A 17,727-nucleotide genomic window follows, 5' to 3' on the forward strand; every position below is an offset into this window, starting at 1 on the left:
ATATATCAAAGTTTTTGATTAGTAATGTGAACTGTAAAAATACTTAATTTGAAGAACTTTTAAAGGTGATTTTCTCAGTTTTTCTCAGTGAACCCTCAGATTCTAGATTTTCAAATAGTTGTATCTCAAGCAAATATTGTCCTTTCCTAACAAATTATACATAAATGGAAAACATATTAATTCAGCTTTCATGTTATGTTAAAATATTATGACTGGTTTTGTGGTCATGATCACACAGTAACTTTTGCAAGCCTTTCTGAAGTTGCTAATAAGGAATATTACCTTGGTCCATAGAGGACTAAAATATCCTTTAACAAAAAAAACATAATAAAGGTTAAAAAAAAAATAATAAAAGTAAAAAAGTTTTTTACAATGACACAAGTGTCTTTTGCCACTTTACCCAGCATCAGTACTGATAATAGCTATCAAAAATTAAGGTCAAATCCCAATTCTACCCTTCCATTATTATTGGAACTTTGTCCCAGTTCTCTTTAGCTTTAAGGCTAGGGCTAAGGTAGGCTAGATAGCCTTTTCCAACAAACAAGGCCATGTTTAATACATTTATACATTAACATTACATTAATACATTCTGTATTAATCTATAATCCATAATAATAACTCCTGTATAGCAGACCCACAACATTCTGACTTGGTGACTCAAATACCCTGTCAGAAAAGTCTAGTGGCTGGGAATTACAGTGTCTGCAATAATGTTAATGTTGTTTTCTTGTGTTTACATAGATGAATATGGCCACGCTGTAAATGCGCAGCACAGTTACAATCTTATTGCCACATTATAGCCCATCATCGAGTCTATGTATTTACTTGTGTAAATTTATATTTATCCAGTTTTAAAATTAATTTCACAAATATTATTTGAGATGTAATAATATTAATATTAAAATGTTCATATGATTTATTTACAATACAAATTGTAAAGTAATATTTTAGTATATAAGTTTAAGTAGATCTATTAAATGAGAGACTTGCTTTGTTTACCAATAAGTGGATGTAATTAGATTTGCATTGTAAACATTAAATAAAAGTTAAAAAGGTGATATTTTTTATTTCATAAATTAAGTTTTTAGTTGTGATACCCCTAAAATCATTCCACATAAATCCGCAGATTTTTTATACAAAATTCTCTTCAGAAATAGCAAAAAAAGTCAGCAGATTCTATCTGGCCTTGCTGCGCACGCGAGTCAGGAGATGCACAAATTTAAGTATTTACCAAGAATTTTTACAACAAACAAGCACATGTTTTAATACATTTATACATTAACATTACATTAATACATTCTGTTTTACGGTCATGTTTTACATATATATATATATATATATATATATATATTAAAAAAAACCTCTAAATTTCGCTATCTATAATCTATAGTAATAACTCCTGTATAGCAGTCCCACAACATTCTGACACTCGATGACACTCGAATACCCAGTCTGAAAAGTCTAGTGGTTGGGAATGACCTTTTCACAGTGTCTGCAATAATGTTAATGTTGTTTTTGTGTGTGTGTACATAGATGAATGTGGCCACGATGTAAATGCGCAGTACAATTATGAACTTATTGCCACATTATATCATTATGATAACATGATATCATTGCCTTCAGTGATTTCTTGAAGATAAAAACCAAAAAAATAACCCAACTGGAATAACTACAGCAGTCGCGATCATCAATCTCATTATGACATATAATGATGTGTGCGGGTGTTGTGGCGCTGTCCCATTTCTTAGGGGTACATTTGAAGCCTTTCCCCTTCACATGATGTTTCAAGGGCCAAGGGGAAGGGGTAGGGGTAAAAAATAGAATTCGGATTGGGCCTAAATCTCCTAAAGACCTCTTAAATTATGGTTTGTTTACATAACACCAATAAGCTGGTATTAGTTAATGTTAGTTAATGTATTAAACCAGGTGAGGAAACTAGGTAAGCAATAATATCAGATAACATTTTACACATTCACCTCAATGACGCAATACTGACTCACCGGTGCATTAGCAGCTCATTTGCAGCTATCTTTTAAAATACGCCCCACACCAATCCTCTAGTGGTTACATAAAGATCAAAGAGCTAATTAGCAATCTTACCTCAGCTTCATTCTCATTGTAGTACTTCTTCTTCATGTCAGGATCCCAGTCGATGGCGATGTATGGCTGAGCTAAACAGAAACAGTGAGTCACGCCATTAAGAGCAGGTACATTCACACTTGCAAACACTCTTGAGTTAAAAGACACCATCTCAGCTATGAAAGGATGTGAATTGAGCATCTGGAATGATAAAAGACATTCGCTCTCACTTTGGGATGACCCTCGCTTATGCACACGTGACCCTGAAGTTGTACAAAAGCATGAGAAGTTTAGAGAGGTTTATATACTCACAGCTGAAAGAGATGCTGCCGCCCGCCTCTGCCATTCCTCTCTCTGTGGTGCCATTAGAGTTCACCGCCTGAATGGTAAAAAGGGCTTTTTTCCGCCTCTCAGTGTAGCGTCTTCTACCCGGATGCCTCTTATTGGCTGGCGTGCAGGATGCGGCTTCTTCCCCATCCTCCTCCTCCTCATCATCTTCATCCTCTTCTTCTTCTTTTCCTGAAGGTTCTGCTCCTGCACTTTGGTCGCCGTCAGTGGTGTCGGTGCTGCCGCATGCTGATTGGCCCTCCTCCGTACTGCTGCCCCGGTCTGGTTCACTGCTCGACTCCTCCTCCTCGGCTCGCTCCTCCCCCTCGCTGCAAGGGCTGGCTTCTGATTGGCCATTGTTCTGTTCGTTGACCTCATTGCTCTTTCGAGGCTCCTCCTCTTTCTTGGATGACCCCGCCTCCTCAGAATCTTCCTCACCCTCATCTGTTCAGAAATCAAAAAAAATTGGTACATGACAAATTAATCCTTGTGCAGCATTTTAAAATAAGCTTCATAGGTCTACACAATACATTGTCTGACCATCACGATGTGTCTATCCGTAATGGTCACATCACAGGATTAGATGATTTATTAAAGATTAAAAGATAAAGATATGGTTACTGTTGCGTTGGCAGGTGTGTGTGTGTCTGTGTGTGTGTCTGTTTCGCTGTCTCCCTCTTTTTACATCTGCAGGCTCCGCCCTATTTACGTAGACGATGTGCCCTGAGATTGGATGGAGTGACCCAGGGCGTCCTTTAAAAAGGGAAAAACGGGCGTGGTTTTGTTGGCGTGATGTTGTGCGTTTGGTGTGCTGTAAAAAACTCTTCTTGTTGCTAAGTGTTATTGTTGATTGTGTTTCCCGTGTTGGTGTGTAAGTTTTGACTGTTGTAGATCCATCCGTGTTTCTCCCCCTCCTATTATTTCGCTTTTGTTTGTTAATATTGTAAATATTGAATATTGTACATGGTAAGAGGCAGTAGCCACACTTTTCTTTACATAAATATTTTCTCCTGTTTTTGTTCTTAGTCAGGGAGGTAAGGGGAGATTTTGTATTTTTATTGCTGTTATTTTATTAGGTGTAGTTTCATTTGGGTGTTTAGTTAGAGTGTACTTTTTGTTTATTATTTTTCTGTGGGTCCACTCTGAAGTAGTTGGCTTCACGTTTTTCAGTGATAAAAATAAAAAAAAGACAAAAAAAAAAAAGACAAATAAAGAGACCCGACACCAAAGGGTCATAAAAGTGATTTTTATTTGTCTGGTGATCTTTTATGTTGTCCCTAGACCTGAGTCGTAACATTATTCTTATATCATTTGTACAATGATGATAATATGTTTGATTGTTCTAATGTTTTGACTGTTAGACTCTTCATAAAGCTCTGTTTATTTGACTTTTATCTAACTCACCGGCCACTTTATTAGGTACACCTGTCCAACTGCTTGTTAACGCAAATTTCTAATCAGCCAATCACATGGCAGCAACTCAATGCATTTTCACGCACAACTATCTCTACGGTTTACAGAGAACGATCCGAAAAAGAAAATATCCAGTGAGCTGCAGTTCTGTGGATGCAAATGCCTTGTTGATGCCAGAGGTCAGAGGAGAATGGCCAGACTTGTTCCAGCTGATAGAAAGGCAATTTATTATTTTAATTTTAAATTATTTTATTACGACAATCTTGGATCTCTCATCAGAAAACCCATTAATGTTGATGCCTTATCAATTTTGTGCAGTCACACACAAAAAACAGTCACACACATATTAATCTCTCACATAAACGGGACATTTTTGATCAACTGAGTGCATCCATGCAGAAGTAAAAAAACTAAACAACAACAAGAGCAATCTCTTTAAAACAGTTTCTCTTTAAATCCTACAGAGAACAGAATTTGAAGTCATACCATCACTAACACCATTGGTCTGTGCCTTGTACAGCTCTTCCTCGTCATCTTCCTCTTCCTCCTCCACTTCCTCTGAGGGGTCAAGGGGACGGACATATCGCCTGTGTGGAGACACAATAGTGACACACAATAGTGAGACAAAAAATGCATTTGACTGTGTAGTTTTGAGTAAAGACTCATGTGGTTGAATGCAATCAAACATCCACAGAAGTAGAAATTATTTTAGAAAAAAGGTACAATAAAATAACAAAGATAGATATAGAACTTTGGAACAATAGACAGTTAGATGGACAGATGGATGGATGGCTACATAGATGGACAGACAGTGTGATAGACAGACAGACAGACAGATAAACAGACAGATTCATAGACTAATGCAGAAATGTGAATTATCCATGGATTATTTATCTATGACAATAATTTTTAGATGCTAATGAGTACCGTTTTGATATAAATAACCAAAATAGAGAGTATTACAAAGTACAGAAAAAATAACAACCAAAAACTAACTGACCCAGACCGTCCACTATTTACAGTATCCATGGTCAGACTCAAGCCTGTTTCACACAGCAAGCATGAGCAGAGCAGCGTGTGTTTTTCGGCATCCATGTTAACAGATTAGAGCTTTCATACCACACGCAGAAGCAGCGCGTCAGCTCGAAGCATGAGCATCGCTGAAGCAGAAGTGCAGCGATAGTTTCAGCACTGGGTCTATTTTTGCCATGCTGCTCACATGCAATTGTAGTGACAGTGCTTTGATAATGACCAAAAACACATTGAATGACAATTTTACCCAGTAAATGCATCGATAAGATCCACTGATTTTTATATACTCAATCAAATGAACTTAAAAGATTAAAAACAGCAACAAATATTTATTTGGGCTCATACTACGAACCCAATTTAAAACAATTTTAGTATTAGTTTTGCTTAAGTTGCACAGTAGTTTGACCACGTATAAATATCATTATAACTACATTGTATAAATATTATTATAACTATAGGCCTACATTATGCTGACAATCAAAAACAAAATGACATGATAATCACAGGCGATTGTCTTCTGACCGAGTGCTCCTGAAAAGACATGAATGACACTTCTCAGAGCGCGAGAAGCAAACAGTTCTTTAGGATCTATATAATTTGTAAATTTGTAAATTTTAGGTTAAGGAAACAGCATAGGAGGACGTTGCGGCGGGCCTCAGTGCAGATGAAAAGTAAAAAAAAGTGTATTTATATACAGATAGATAGATAGGTAGGCAACTAGATAGAATAGACAGATTGATTTGTGCAGCAGCTGCCGATGAGCTGAAAGGCAAACGCCTGCGTGCTGCTTCTGCTCTCCATACGTGCTGCGCACACGCTGCTCTCGCTCTGCTTACGCTTAGTGTGCAACAGGCGTCAGACTTACGCCAGTCTTTCCAGGAGGAGCTGGTAGAGATGTTCTGGTGTGCAATGGGCTCGTGGCACAGACATGCGCAGCGGGGTGACCGAACAGAGACGTGCCATAGCTGTTGCTGCCGGAGCCGTAATCTCTGTAATGAGAGCGTTCACGCATGTAGATGGACAGAACCACCTCCTCACTCTCCTCATCCACCCAGCCACTGCTCAGCTGATACCTGCATCAACACACCACAGAACACAGTCAGACACACTCACACACACCACTGCCTCCAGATGCAGCTTAAACACGTTATTGCAGTTTTCTTTGCTCAGTCTGCTCTCATTCCGTTTCAAATAGATCTTAAGTGATATTTAAATGGAGCAAGGACATTTTTTTCACAGTATTTACAATTATATTATTAATTAATAAGTATTATTTTGGTTTATTTAGCCTATTTAAGCCCTATTTTTTTCGATTGTCTACAGAACAAACCATTGTTATACAGTGACTTTCCTAATTACCCTAACTTGCCTAATTGACCTAGTTAAGCCTTTAAACTGAATACTAGCATCTTGAAAAATATCTAGTAAAATATTATGCACTGTCATCATGGCAAAAATAAAATAAATCAGCTAATGTTACAGAAATTAGTTACTAAAACTATTATGCTTAGAATTTTGCTGAAAATAATATTCTCTCCACTAAACAGAAATAGGGAAAAAATAAACAATTAACAGGAGGGCTAATAATTGAGACTTCAACTGTATGTTATGTACACACACATAGAGGCTTACATAATTATAATAAGCACAGTACACACATATATTGTGTATATATATATATATATATATATATATATATATATATATTTATCAGAATTTATTATTTTCTACTCGTATTTAATACACTTTAATTTAGAATACTAATCAGTGTAATTAGAATAAAAATATATATGTTTTTACATTTTTGATGAGAGTAATGTTTAATGTGTTTGTAATTAAAAATAAATGCAATATTTTTCACAAACAAATGCTTTAACGTCTTGGAAAAGTAAGACATTAAGAATAATAACAAAAAAAAATCAGATTAATAATAAATAACAAAACAACATAAATATCATACTGAAAAGTCAAATTTCGTATCTGTTTATAATATTTTACACTATGTATAACAATATGGAAATGGTTCTAATTTTATATACATACAGTTTATAAAAGCATCTGGGGATGTCTATGCCTTCTAGACTTCAGGCTTCAAGTATTAAAAAGTGAAAGTTTGATGTCTGATTATTATTCTGTCCAATAACTTTTGGACCCTTAACAGCGTTCACCTGATTTGGATGTAAATACCCTCAAATTAAAGCTGACAGTCTGCAGTTAAACCACATCTCATTTAATTTCAAATCGACTGTGTTGGTGTGTAGAGCCAAAAATGTTATGTTGTGTCGATGTCCAAATATTTATTGACCTAACTGTATGTATAGTTTATTCACAAACTAAACTGGTCAAGCCAAAACATTATTTATTAAATATTTGAAGTGTTAATTTGTGCATTTTGGTGTGTCTGTTCAATTAAACCTGTTAACCTAGATGAATTTCCTCTTACACAAATATATCATCCCGGTCCAGTATACAGTTCAAGGACTCATCCGATTGGTAAATCCTATAGAAGCGGTGATTGAAGACATCAGTCACCGTCATCTGTGCAGAGCAGATCAGTAATGAAATTAGACAACAGTAAATCAAAGCTGAAATGGGTTTGTCATTTTGGAGACATGGACTACATCAGGAATAACCATAAATGATCTGTCAAAACCACTGGTAGCATTTTCTTACAATCCAGTTTCATATGTTCTTAATAATTACAATAACTGTGTAATAACCTGGGGCTGGTTGCACCAGCAGTATGCAAGTTAAAAAACAGCCTAGTGTTGACTTAAAGGGACACCAAGGTCCAATCCCAATTCTACCCCTTAGCCCTACCCCTTACCCCTCGTTTTGCGCGTTCCCGTGAAGGGGTAGGGGTGTCCCAATTCTCTTTAACTTGAAGGCGTAGGGCTAGGGGGAAGGGGTGAATAGCCCTTCGAACAGAGATTTTTCAGGACCACACTTAAAACCAAGGGCTAAGAAAATTTCCCAGAATACACGAGCCACAGCGGCAGGATAGCTGCACCCGGAAGTAAGGAGATCCACAAATTTGTATTTTTTGTCATTACTACGAATTCTTACAACAAACAAGCACATGTTTTAATATATTCATAACGGCAATTGTGTTTTACGGTCATGCTTTTAAAAAAATGCTAAAATAAAAACTGATAAATTTCTATAATCTATAATCCATAATAATAGCAGTGCCACAACATTCTGACACTCGATGACACTCGAATCCCCTGTCATAAAAGTCTAGTGGCTGGGAATGACCCTTTCACAGTGTCTGCTACAATGTTAATGTTGTTTTCTTGTGTTTACATAGATGAATATGGCCACGGTGTAAATGTGCAGTACAATTACGATCTTATTGCCACATTAGATCGTTATGATAACATAATATATACCTTCAGTTACTTCTTGAAGATAAATACCAAAAAATAACCCAACAGGAATAACTACACCAGTCACGATCGTCTTATCTCATCGCAAGAGATTACGATGACATGATGACGTGTGCAGGTGTTGTAATGCTGTCCCATTTCTTAGGGGTAAATTTTGAAGCCCTTCCCCTTAACCCTCAGTTTTAAGGGACAAGGGGATGGGGTAGGGGTAGCGGTACAAAAATAGAATTGGGATTGGGCCTAAGTTCCAACTTACACATTAATAAATATTTTTGTGTTGCACCACTGGACTTAGTTTAAGTGTTCCAACTAAATATTTACCCCCCCCCCCCCCCCACATGTATAAGGGTAGAAAAGAGATGACCGCAAGATTAGCTTACATTAAGGAGCTCGCGATTATAATGAAGAATGAGCTCCCGCTACTCACAGCCTTATTTCCCTCCCAAATCTCACATTTTTTTCGGTTTGTGAAAGAAGAGTTTATTTTTCTTTCAAGGAGTGTTTTGTGTTAATCGTAACCATTAATTAAAACGAGAACTTCTTCATGACTGAGTCTTTCTTCCTGCACTTTTCTCTTTCATGTGTAGGGCATAAAATGTGTAATTCGCATGCATTCACGACTTGCGATGCAGGTGTGTGCGTTTTCTGTTGTTAGCGATTGATATTTAATTTAATGTGCTATAAAAATGTGATTTATAATTTCATTTTCATGGGATAGTCATATATAGATGCATCAGATGCAGAATTTTAAAGCAGTTTAACAATTTAAATGCTTTTTATTGGACATTATGTCATTCAATGCGACTACGAATGACTTTACGGAGAGCTTACGACCTACTAACTACGGTTTGCCTTAAAAACATGTGGTTCAACCAAAGTGAGAACAAATGTAGTTACAAACTAGCTAGTAGTTACTAAGCCCCTAGTGTGGACTTTATGTTCCAGTTTAAGAAAGAATCATCAGAATGATCAGGTGCTGCAACCCTACCCCGGTACTAACCCTGAACCTACCCCCATGTAGTTACATTATTTAGCCCAATACCTTCTAAGATAAATACACTGCAAGTTAATGTAAGTTTGCACATCTGTTCCAGACACTTTCTTACAATCACTTCATATCTCTATAAAAACATTGTGCATTTCTGAGTGTGCCTCACACAGGTGAGTGGGCTTGACAAACCACCTGTAAAAACACTTTCCCTCCATATGCACCGGACACTTTACTTAAACTCCATCTTACAAGGACTCAATAAAAAACAATGTTTACTTGTGAATGTACATCAAATCATGTTGCACTACTTCTTCAAACTTAAACATCTTTGTTGCACAATATTGTTCGGTCTTATTTAACAGTACTTGTACAGTATGTCTTAGGGTATGTGTATTGTTATGTATATTACATGTATAGTTAGTAGTTGGATTAGCTCTACAGTTTGATACTTCTGTTTTGACAGCTTTAACATAGCTCTTAAGTCCAGTGTTGTGTTCATATTTAAGATTAAGTTTATTTATGTAGCACCATGGCCCTGCACATATAGCAGAATAACAATACAGCTCAATTTGGCTTGACTTAAGTGCACATACTGTAAGATAAAGTGCAAACAATCAACTCCACAACATGTTTTCATAGTTGAAAAAGCTTGTTTGAACCTGGTTGGGTGGGACGCCTGTAGCCTGAGAAAGGGCAGTGCACAAGTCAAGCACTCGGCCAGCTTTAGGGACAATCAGACGGTACTGCAGAGAGAAGAAAGACATTCATCAGTCATCAGGACGAAGTAAACTCAAGTATGTAATCTATCTGACTGTTAGTGGACTTCAAAGGGGACTTAAAGGAAATCAAATTCTAAGTTGTTCACTTCAAAGGGCACTGCGAATGGTATTTAGAACTAGGGAGCACTGGTACATCACATTTCATGAGAAGACGTTTACATAAAATAATGGTGCAGAGGCTGTTATTACTGTTATTAATTAATTTAATTACTAGCAAATACAAGATGTATATGAATGTTCGTAGGTATAGTGTGAGATGGGCTGTTACATACAAACATAAACTGTCAAAAAAAAAAAAAGTTTGTTTTGGTCGGTGCAATAGCCTAGTGGTTAGTGCGCTGACATATGGTGCAGTAGCACTCCAGGGCGTCCCGAGTTCGAATCCTGGCTCGAAGACATTTCCTGTCCCTACCCCCCGTCTCTCTCCCACTTTGCTTCCTGTCTGAAATACTGTCCTATCCACTTTATAAAGGCAAAAAGGCCGAACATAAATCTTAAAAAATAAATAATTAAAAGTTTGTTTTGACTTAAAAGTATGTGTACTGTGTTTATTTATTTTGTGTATTTAATAGGGTTGTCACGATACTGGAATTCGGTACCAATCGATGCTGAAGTTTTAAAAACGTCAATTTCCCATTAACATTTGAGTGCTACTGAGCACGTTCCTAAACAGCGCTGATTTGCCATTGTGGTCAAGTGCTCAATAGAAATTACTGTGATTGCCCGCAATTCATCAGCGGATCCCTCGTATGTCAACTTATAGAACCAGCTGATCGGCGTGACTGTGAAACACTCCAGTGTCCCTGTACCTGTGTTTACACTCAGTAAACAGTGGTGAGTTCTGTGAACTGATGACCTTTGCGGACAAATCATTGTAATTTCTGTTGAGCACGCGAACACTATGACAAATCAGCGCTATTTATGAACGTTAAATGTTAGCGGTAAATGGACGTTTTTAAAACTTCAGTGTCGATTGGTACCGAATTTCAGTATCATGATAAACCTAATATATAAATACACACACACACATGCATGCATATACTTGAGAAAATGTTTATTTATATTTAGATATAAAATATATATGTATATGATACAAATTAAATATGAATCTAAATATTTATGTAACAAAATTGTTTTGTATAATTTTGTTTTTATTTATGCGTGTATTATATTTACATAAAATATGTGTGTGTATTATATATATTTATTATGCCAAAACTAGTGGTTGCACAGACTAGTCGACTACTCAACTAGTTGACTTTAATGATCTGCCGTGACGTTTTTGATTGACGTCGACTAGTCGTGCTGCACAGATCACATGTTTTTTTACCTTAACTACATGGCAGCTTTACACATGAAGGTGGTTCACAGAATGAAACATGTCAAATTATTTACAGCCATTTTAAAATGTTATTTTTCTTATGTCAGCGTCAAAGATTCAAGTGAACTTTGAGTGAACTGTAAATTGTCAAACAGATGCCAGATAGATCGCTCTATGCAAATACCCTAGAGCATATGCTAGCCAATCACGTTTACGCAACCCTGGAAAAGTAATGTGATTGGCCGTTGCCTTCTGCAAAGAGTAGACGCAGACATATTTTGTAAACGAACCTTGACGCGTGCAGAAAACATGACGTGCGCAGCCGCTGAGGTGTGACAAACTTCAGAGCGCGTGTAAAGGTCATCCATGGTGAACGCGGTGAAGATGTGCATCGAGGGGACATCTGATAACCAAGATGAGCCAGTAACCGCGAAAAACGCCCAACTTGAGCAGGATTTTGAGCAGCTTTCTAGCGTGCACTATTATATTGATAAAATATGCATCTGAGCAAGTCTCTGACAGTGTAATAAGGCTTAACGTTATAGCCATTGTCTTCCGTGCATTATGTTGTTATGAATAACTTCACAAGAATCTTTGTGCTGAGGACGTATGCATTATTTCTGCACTAAAATATCTGCTATTGTTACATTCTTACTAGAACCTGTAGTGATCAATGTGTTGACTGCATTTATTTAGTAGTAAAGTTAGCCCGGGTGCTAATGTTGCATTATTAACGAAATTTAGGTGTTGACGGTGCATTTGTTTTGCATTAAAATCAGTCATTGGTAATGTTGCATTGTTTTTGTAACGTGTTATGAGCTGTCAAACAACACGTGAATCTATTTTTTCCTGCAAATAAATAGCAAATTTTGGCATGTTGCAAAACATTTGCATCTTGTGTTTTATTGATGACGTCACCAACGAATAGTCGACGTCAACTCGACTTTTATAACATAAAAGCCGACTTCCAAAAAACCAAAGTCGTTCAACCCCAAAGTTAAAACAAACTTTTATCTTGGATGCAAATTTCGCGATTAATCATTGCCCAGCACTAAATTCGATTTTTTGTTTTAATATGGAAAAAAAAAAAAAACATTTCACAGGATTTCTAATATTTTCATTTTGTTAAATTGAATTTGTCTTTCAATAAAACACATTTCGAATAAGACTCTAATTAAGTGGACACATTTTTTTTTTAAATACTATAATGTATTTTAAAACATTAAATTACAAAAAATAAAAAATCAATTAAACGAATTTATAGGGCCCTAGAGTAGTGGTCACTGTGTAGTGTCCCTAATACACCTTTACTGAGTGCTGTTCGGTTTCCCCTAAACAAAACTGGTTTTGATGACATCATCACATACAGTACATGCAGCTGCCTTTGTGTTTACATCATTAATATCTGCCAAACTCATAATAAGCATGCTTTTCTGCACATACAGTTGAAGTCAAAAGTATTAGCCTCCCTGAATTATTTTACTTATTTTTTTCCCAATTTCTGCCTAACTGAGAGAAGATTTCTAAACACATTTCTAAACATAATAGTTTTAATATCTCATTTCTAATAACTGATTTATTTTATCTTTGCCATGATGACAGTAAAGAATATTTGACTAGATATTTTTCAAGACACTTCTATGCAGCTTAAAATGACATTTAAAGGCTTAATTAGGTTAACTACGCAGGCTAATTAGGCAAGTTATTGTATAACGATGGATTGTTCTGTAGACTATCTATAAAAAATATATAGCTTGAAGGGGTATATAGCTTAAATTTTGACCCTAAAATGATTATTAAAAATAAAAAAATTGCTTTTATTCTAGCCGAAATAAAACAAATAAGACTTTTTCCAGTAGAAAAAATATTATCAGACATACTGTGAAAATTTCATTGCTCTGTTAAACATCATTTGAGAAATATTTTAAAAAGAAAATTTAAAAAGGGGCTAATAATTCTGACTTCAACTGTATGCTGTGTTTCCTCCCAGAAATGACAGAGCATTGTGTTGTTTGCCATCTTGTTAGATTTTTTTTGCGTTTGTGTACATGACGTAATGCGCACCTGTGTGGGTTTGGCCGTGGGATCCAGTGAGACATAGAAGACCTCCATGACCCTCTCCTTGCTAACAGGTAAGGGCACACTCAGGTAGCAAAAGGGGTCAAAGGTTACGGAAACCTTATTGCACTCGGGGCAGACCAGAGTTGATTTGAACAAGCCGTGAAAAGTGTCAACGATGACCGAATCGTTGCGCCGCAGATGGTTACGCCACGCTTCCTCTGCCACTTCCTGTAAGAAGGAAATAGAAATGTGATTCCTTAAGTCACTCATTGTTTTGTTTATGGAAGTTCTGAATATGGTTATGTTTGGAGGCTGAGCTATAGTAGATTTTACAAATATCATTTTAAATCAATCTATATTTAAAAAAATTTATTTATTGCAATTTTCTTTTACAAAGTACTAAGCTAGAAATAGTTACTTATTATTTAATAAATTATAATTTAGTCAAAATATAATCACTACTGAAACAAAGAGAAATTATATTTGCAAAAAGCATTCACATAACATTGGTTATGAATGATAAAAGAATGATTATAAACAATAACAGTTAACATTTTTATAATTTATCTATGTTTGTTAACTGAATTAATGTTTATTAATATTAATATTTTATTATGAACACATTAACAATAATAATAATTAACAAAATATTTACAATAATTTTTCAATAAATTCAATACATTTAAATACTATTAATTATAAATAAATTATTACTACTTAATTTTTAATCCAATATTTAACAGAATATTATTCATTTATTTATTCATTTTCTTTTTGGTCACAGCGGAATGAACCACCAATTTATCCAGCATATGTAGCGGATAACAGAATATTAAAACAATTATAAAATATATATAACAATATATATAACAATGAGATCAGTGTTATTTTGGGAGATTTGCTGAATGAATAAGTTACAAATTGTCTCAGCAGACCATTATTATTATTATTATTATTATTATTATTATTATTATTATTATTATTATTATTATTATTATTATTATAACATATTATTAGTTCCTATGATAGTTACAGTTTGATTGACAGGATGACGTTTGATCACATCCTCCAGAAACGTGAAATGTGAATGGTGTTTTCGTATTAATGGGTTTTTAGTGTGTATTAATAATCAAGAGTGAAAAGGCACCTGGTCAGGTCTGCCGTCAGCATCCCTTAGTTCAATATACTCCTTCTTTTTGACGCGGTTGAGGTCTTCATGTAGACCGTCTAACAGGAACGACAGCAGCTCCTGAGAGTCATGTTGCTGGTAACCCAGAAACTGTGATGCAAAATGGCCCACTTTTGTCTGCACAGAAACACAAAAGCAATGCTGGTTAATGTATATGCTGCTAAAAACGAAATATTACCAAACCAATATTTGCAGTGTTTACAATGTATAAATGGCTTGAATTCAGCAAGGCCTTGACAAAATGACAAATGATTTCCATTTTAAATAAATGTTGTTCCATTGAACTTCTGGAGGATTTCCCCTTGGGACACTAACAACAGGTGCTACGTCCTAATCACGCTCTTACAAGTGCAAGCTCTTGATTGGTTAATGCCTGCTAAAGTTTATATTTTCCAACTCAAGCGTTTTGCTTGTAAAGCTCATCAAACTCGCACTTCATTTCCATGTATTGAGTCATTTGCGCCGCCTCATTCATGCAAATAGCGCCACAGAATGTACAGTGCATCCGTAAAGTATTCAAAGTGCTTCACTTCTTCCACATGTTTTTATGTTACAGCCTTATTCCTAAATTGATTAATTTATTTCCTCAAAATTCTACACACAATACCCCATAATGACAATGTGAAAAAAGATATTTGGACATTTTTGCAAATTTATTAAAAATAAAAAAGCTGAAAAATCACATGAACATCAGTATTCACAGCCTTTGCTCAATACTTTGTTGATGCACCTTTGGCAGCAATTACAGCTTCAAGTCTTTTGGAATATGATGCCACAAGCTTGGCACACTTGTCCTTGGGGATTTTTGCCCATTCCTCTTTGCAATACCTCTCAAGCTCTATCAGGTTGGATGGGAAGTGACGGTGTACAGCCATTTTTAGATCTCTCCAGAGTTGTTCAATAGGATTTAGGTCTGGGCTCTGGCTGGGCCACTCAAGGACATTCACCTAGTTGTTGTGAAGCCACTCCATTGATATTTTGGTGGTGTGCTTTGGGTCATTGTCCTGCTGGAAGATGAAGCGTCGCCCCAGTCTGAGGTAAAGAGCACTCTGAAGCAGGTTTTCATTCAGGATGTCTCTGTACATTGCTGCATTCATCTTTCCCTCTATCCTGACTAGTCTTCCAGTTCCTGCTGCTGAAAAACACCCCCACAGCGAGATGCTGCCACCACCATGCGTCACTGTAGGGATGGTATAAGCCTGGTGATAAGCGGCGCCTGGTTTTCTCCTAACATAAACCCTGGCATTCACTCCAAAGTGTTCAATTTTGGTCTCATCAGACCAGAGGATTTTGTTTCTTATGGTCTGAGAGTCCTTCAGATGCCTTTTTGCAAATTCCAGGTGCGCAGTGGCTTCTGTCTGGCCACTCTACCATACAGGCCTGATTGGTGGATTGCTGCACAGATGGTTGTCCTTCTGTAAGGTTCTCCTCTCTCCACAGAAGAACGCTGGAGCTCAGATAGAGTGACCATCGAGTTATTGATCACCTCCCTGACTCCCCCGATCACCCAGCTTAGATGGCCGGCCAGCTCTAGGAAGAGTCCTGGTGGTTCCAAACATCTTCCACTTACGGATGATAGAGGCCACTGTGCTCATTGGAACTTTCAGAGCAGCAGAATTTTTTCAGTAACCTTCCCCAGCCTTGTGCCTTGAGACAATCCGGTTATCAATTTAATCTATTTTGCAATAAGGCTGTAACAAAAAAATGTGGGAAAAGTGAAGCGCTATAAATACTTTACAAATGCACTGTACACTTGTGTCTTGTACATTGGCTTAACATGTAAAATCACTTGCGGTTGATGCTTTATCCTCGTCTGAGCTTGGAGATAATTGAGCCCAGGGCTCCTGCCTGGTCAATGAGCATGTAAAGGGGTATGAGATCAGGTAGTTCTTGAGAGCTCCCCCCTGGTAAGGGGAGAAGGGAAATGGGGTGGATGGGGGATTCTTCAAAACAAAGATAAGGGAGTAATACTAGGGGGTATTACCATTTGACCATACCATTTGAAGAAATACCTGACTTGTGTCCTCGCAAGTTCGTTCTTCCAAGTCTGAACTTGGCAAGTCTGAACTTCCAAGAACTTTGCATAGTTGGTATTGAGAAACAGCCTACGTCTGTCTGAGGTATTGGGTGTGGCTAACATACCTAACCACGCCCCTCCAACTGTCAGTTATGACAATAACAGAAATGGTGAAGAGGACGCATCTATTAGGTTGTAATAACTCTTCTGAAACCCATTTCCCCATCTTTATGAATGAAATGCCTACTTTACTAAATCTAATCAGCTCTTTATCAGTTTTTTATATTCATAAAGTTTCTAGATTCATTTTACTACATTAGCACTCTTAATTTGTAGTAATATCAACATTTTATTGTATTTATCATCAAACAAATGCAGTCTTGGTGAGCATAACACATCTTTTTAAACCTCCGAATGTTTTTTTGCTGCATAGAAAGAAAACAGACTGAGAATTGTTGAGTCAAAATGGACGAACTGATTTCAGCTCTCGGTGTCCGCAAAGACATTTCACACTAAAATATACAAATGCAGAGCGATCACTACAATTAAGTTACCTTAAATACCCGAGGAACCACGGAATAATGCCTTCCCGACCACATCTGTTTGATGACATCTGCGTACGCCTCTGCAATTTCCCCCTTCATGCCCAGAGGGTTGCTGAAGTTCAGCTCCTCCAAATACAAGTTCTTCAGGAAGTACTCGGTCAGTGGCGGCGTGTTACTTAGACACTGCAGGAGAAAATGCACGCTTTCAGCCTCACAGATGCACTGAGGACTATGTGCACAGCTGTTATTGACATCTAACCTGTAAAGCGGAGTTCATGAAGCAGGTGTTGCCCAGGTTTGTAAGGCCACAGACTCCAGGAGGCCCTCGATACGAGTCCTCATCAGCAGAGTTACGCCTGCACACAATATCATTAAATATTAATTCCATATATTCAATTAAATAACTTTTGTAGAGATCATTGATCATTGAGTTAACCATTTATTCCAGACAGCAGGCAATACTTATATTTAACTGAACAGACATTCTAGCTGATCTGCAAACCCTGCTTTGTTATATTATATTATATTATATTATATTATATTATATTATATTATATTATATTATATTATATTATATTATATTA

The 17,727-nt window shown here is 36.6% G+C and overlaps 1 protein-coding gene across 1 annotated transcript in view; it reads right to left on the bottom strand.

Annotated features, from left to right (window-relative positions):
* The window catches only part of usp11 (ubiquitin specific peptidase 11), a 43,783-nt gene that overhangs the window by 9,712 nt on the left and 16,344 nt on the right, over positions 1-17,727 (bottom strand). Inside the window, 11 exon segments of the mRNA XM_056464046.1 lie at positions 2,101-2,171; positions 2,392-2,850; positions 4,306-4,406; positions 5,717-5,790; positions 5,792-5,924; positions 7,295-7,389; positions 9,891-9,974; positions 13,396-13,620; positions 14,540-14,698; positions 17,153-17,326; positions 17,403-17,499. Coding sequence (XP_056320021.1) covers positions 2,101-2,171; positions 2,392-2,850; positions 4,306-4,406; positions 5,717-5,790; positions 5,792-5,924; positions 7,295-7,389; positions 9,891-9,974; positions 13,396-13,620; positions 14,540-14,698; positions 17,153-17,326; positions 17,403-17,499 — 1,672 coding nt within the window.

Source organism: Danio aesculapii, chromosome 8, assembly GCF_903798145.1.
Source record: "Danio aesculapii chromosome 8, fDanAes4.1, whole genome shotgun sequence".
NCBI classification, from domain to species: Eukaryota; Metazoa; Chordata; class Actinopteri; order Cypriniformes; family Danionidae; genus Danio; species Danio aesculapii.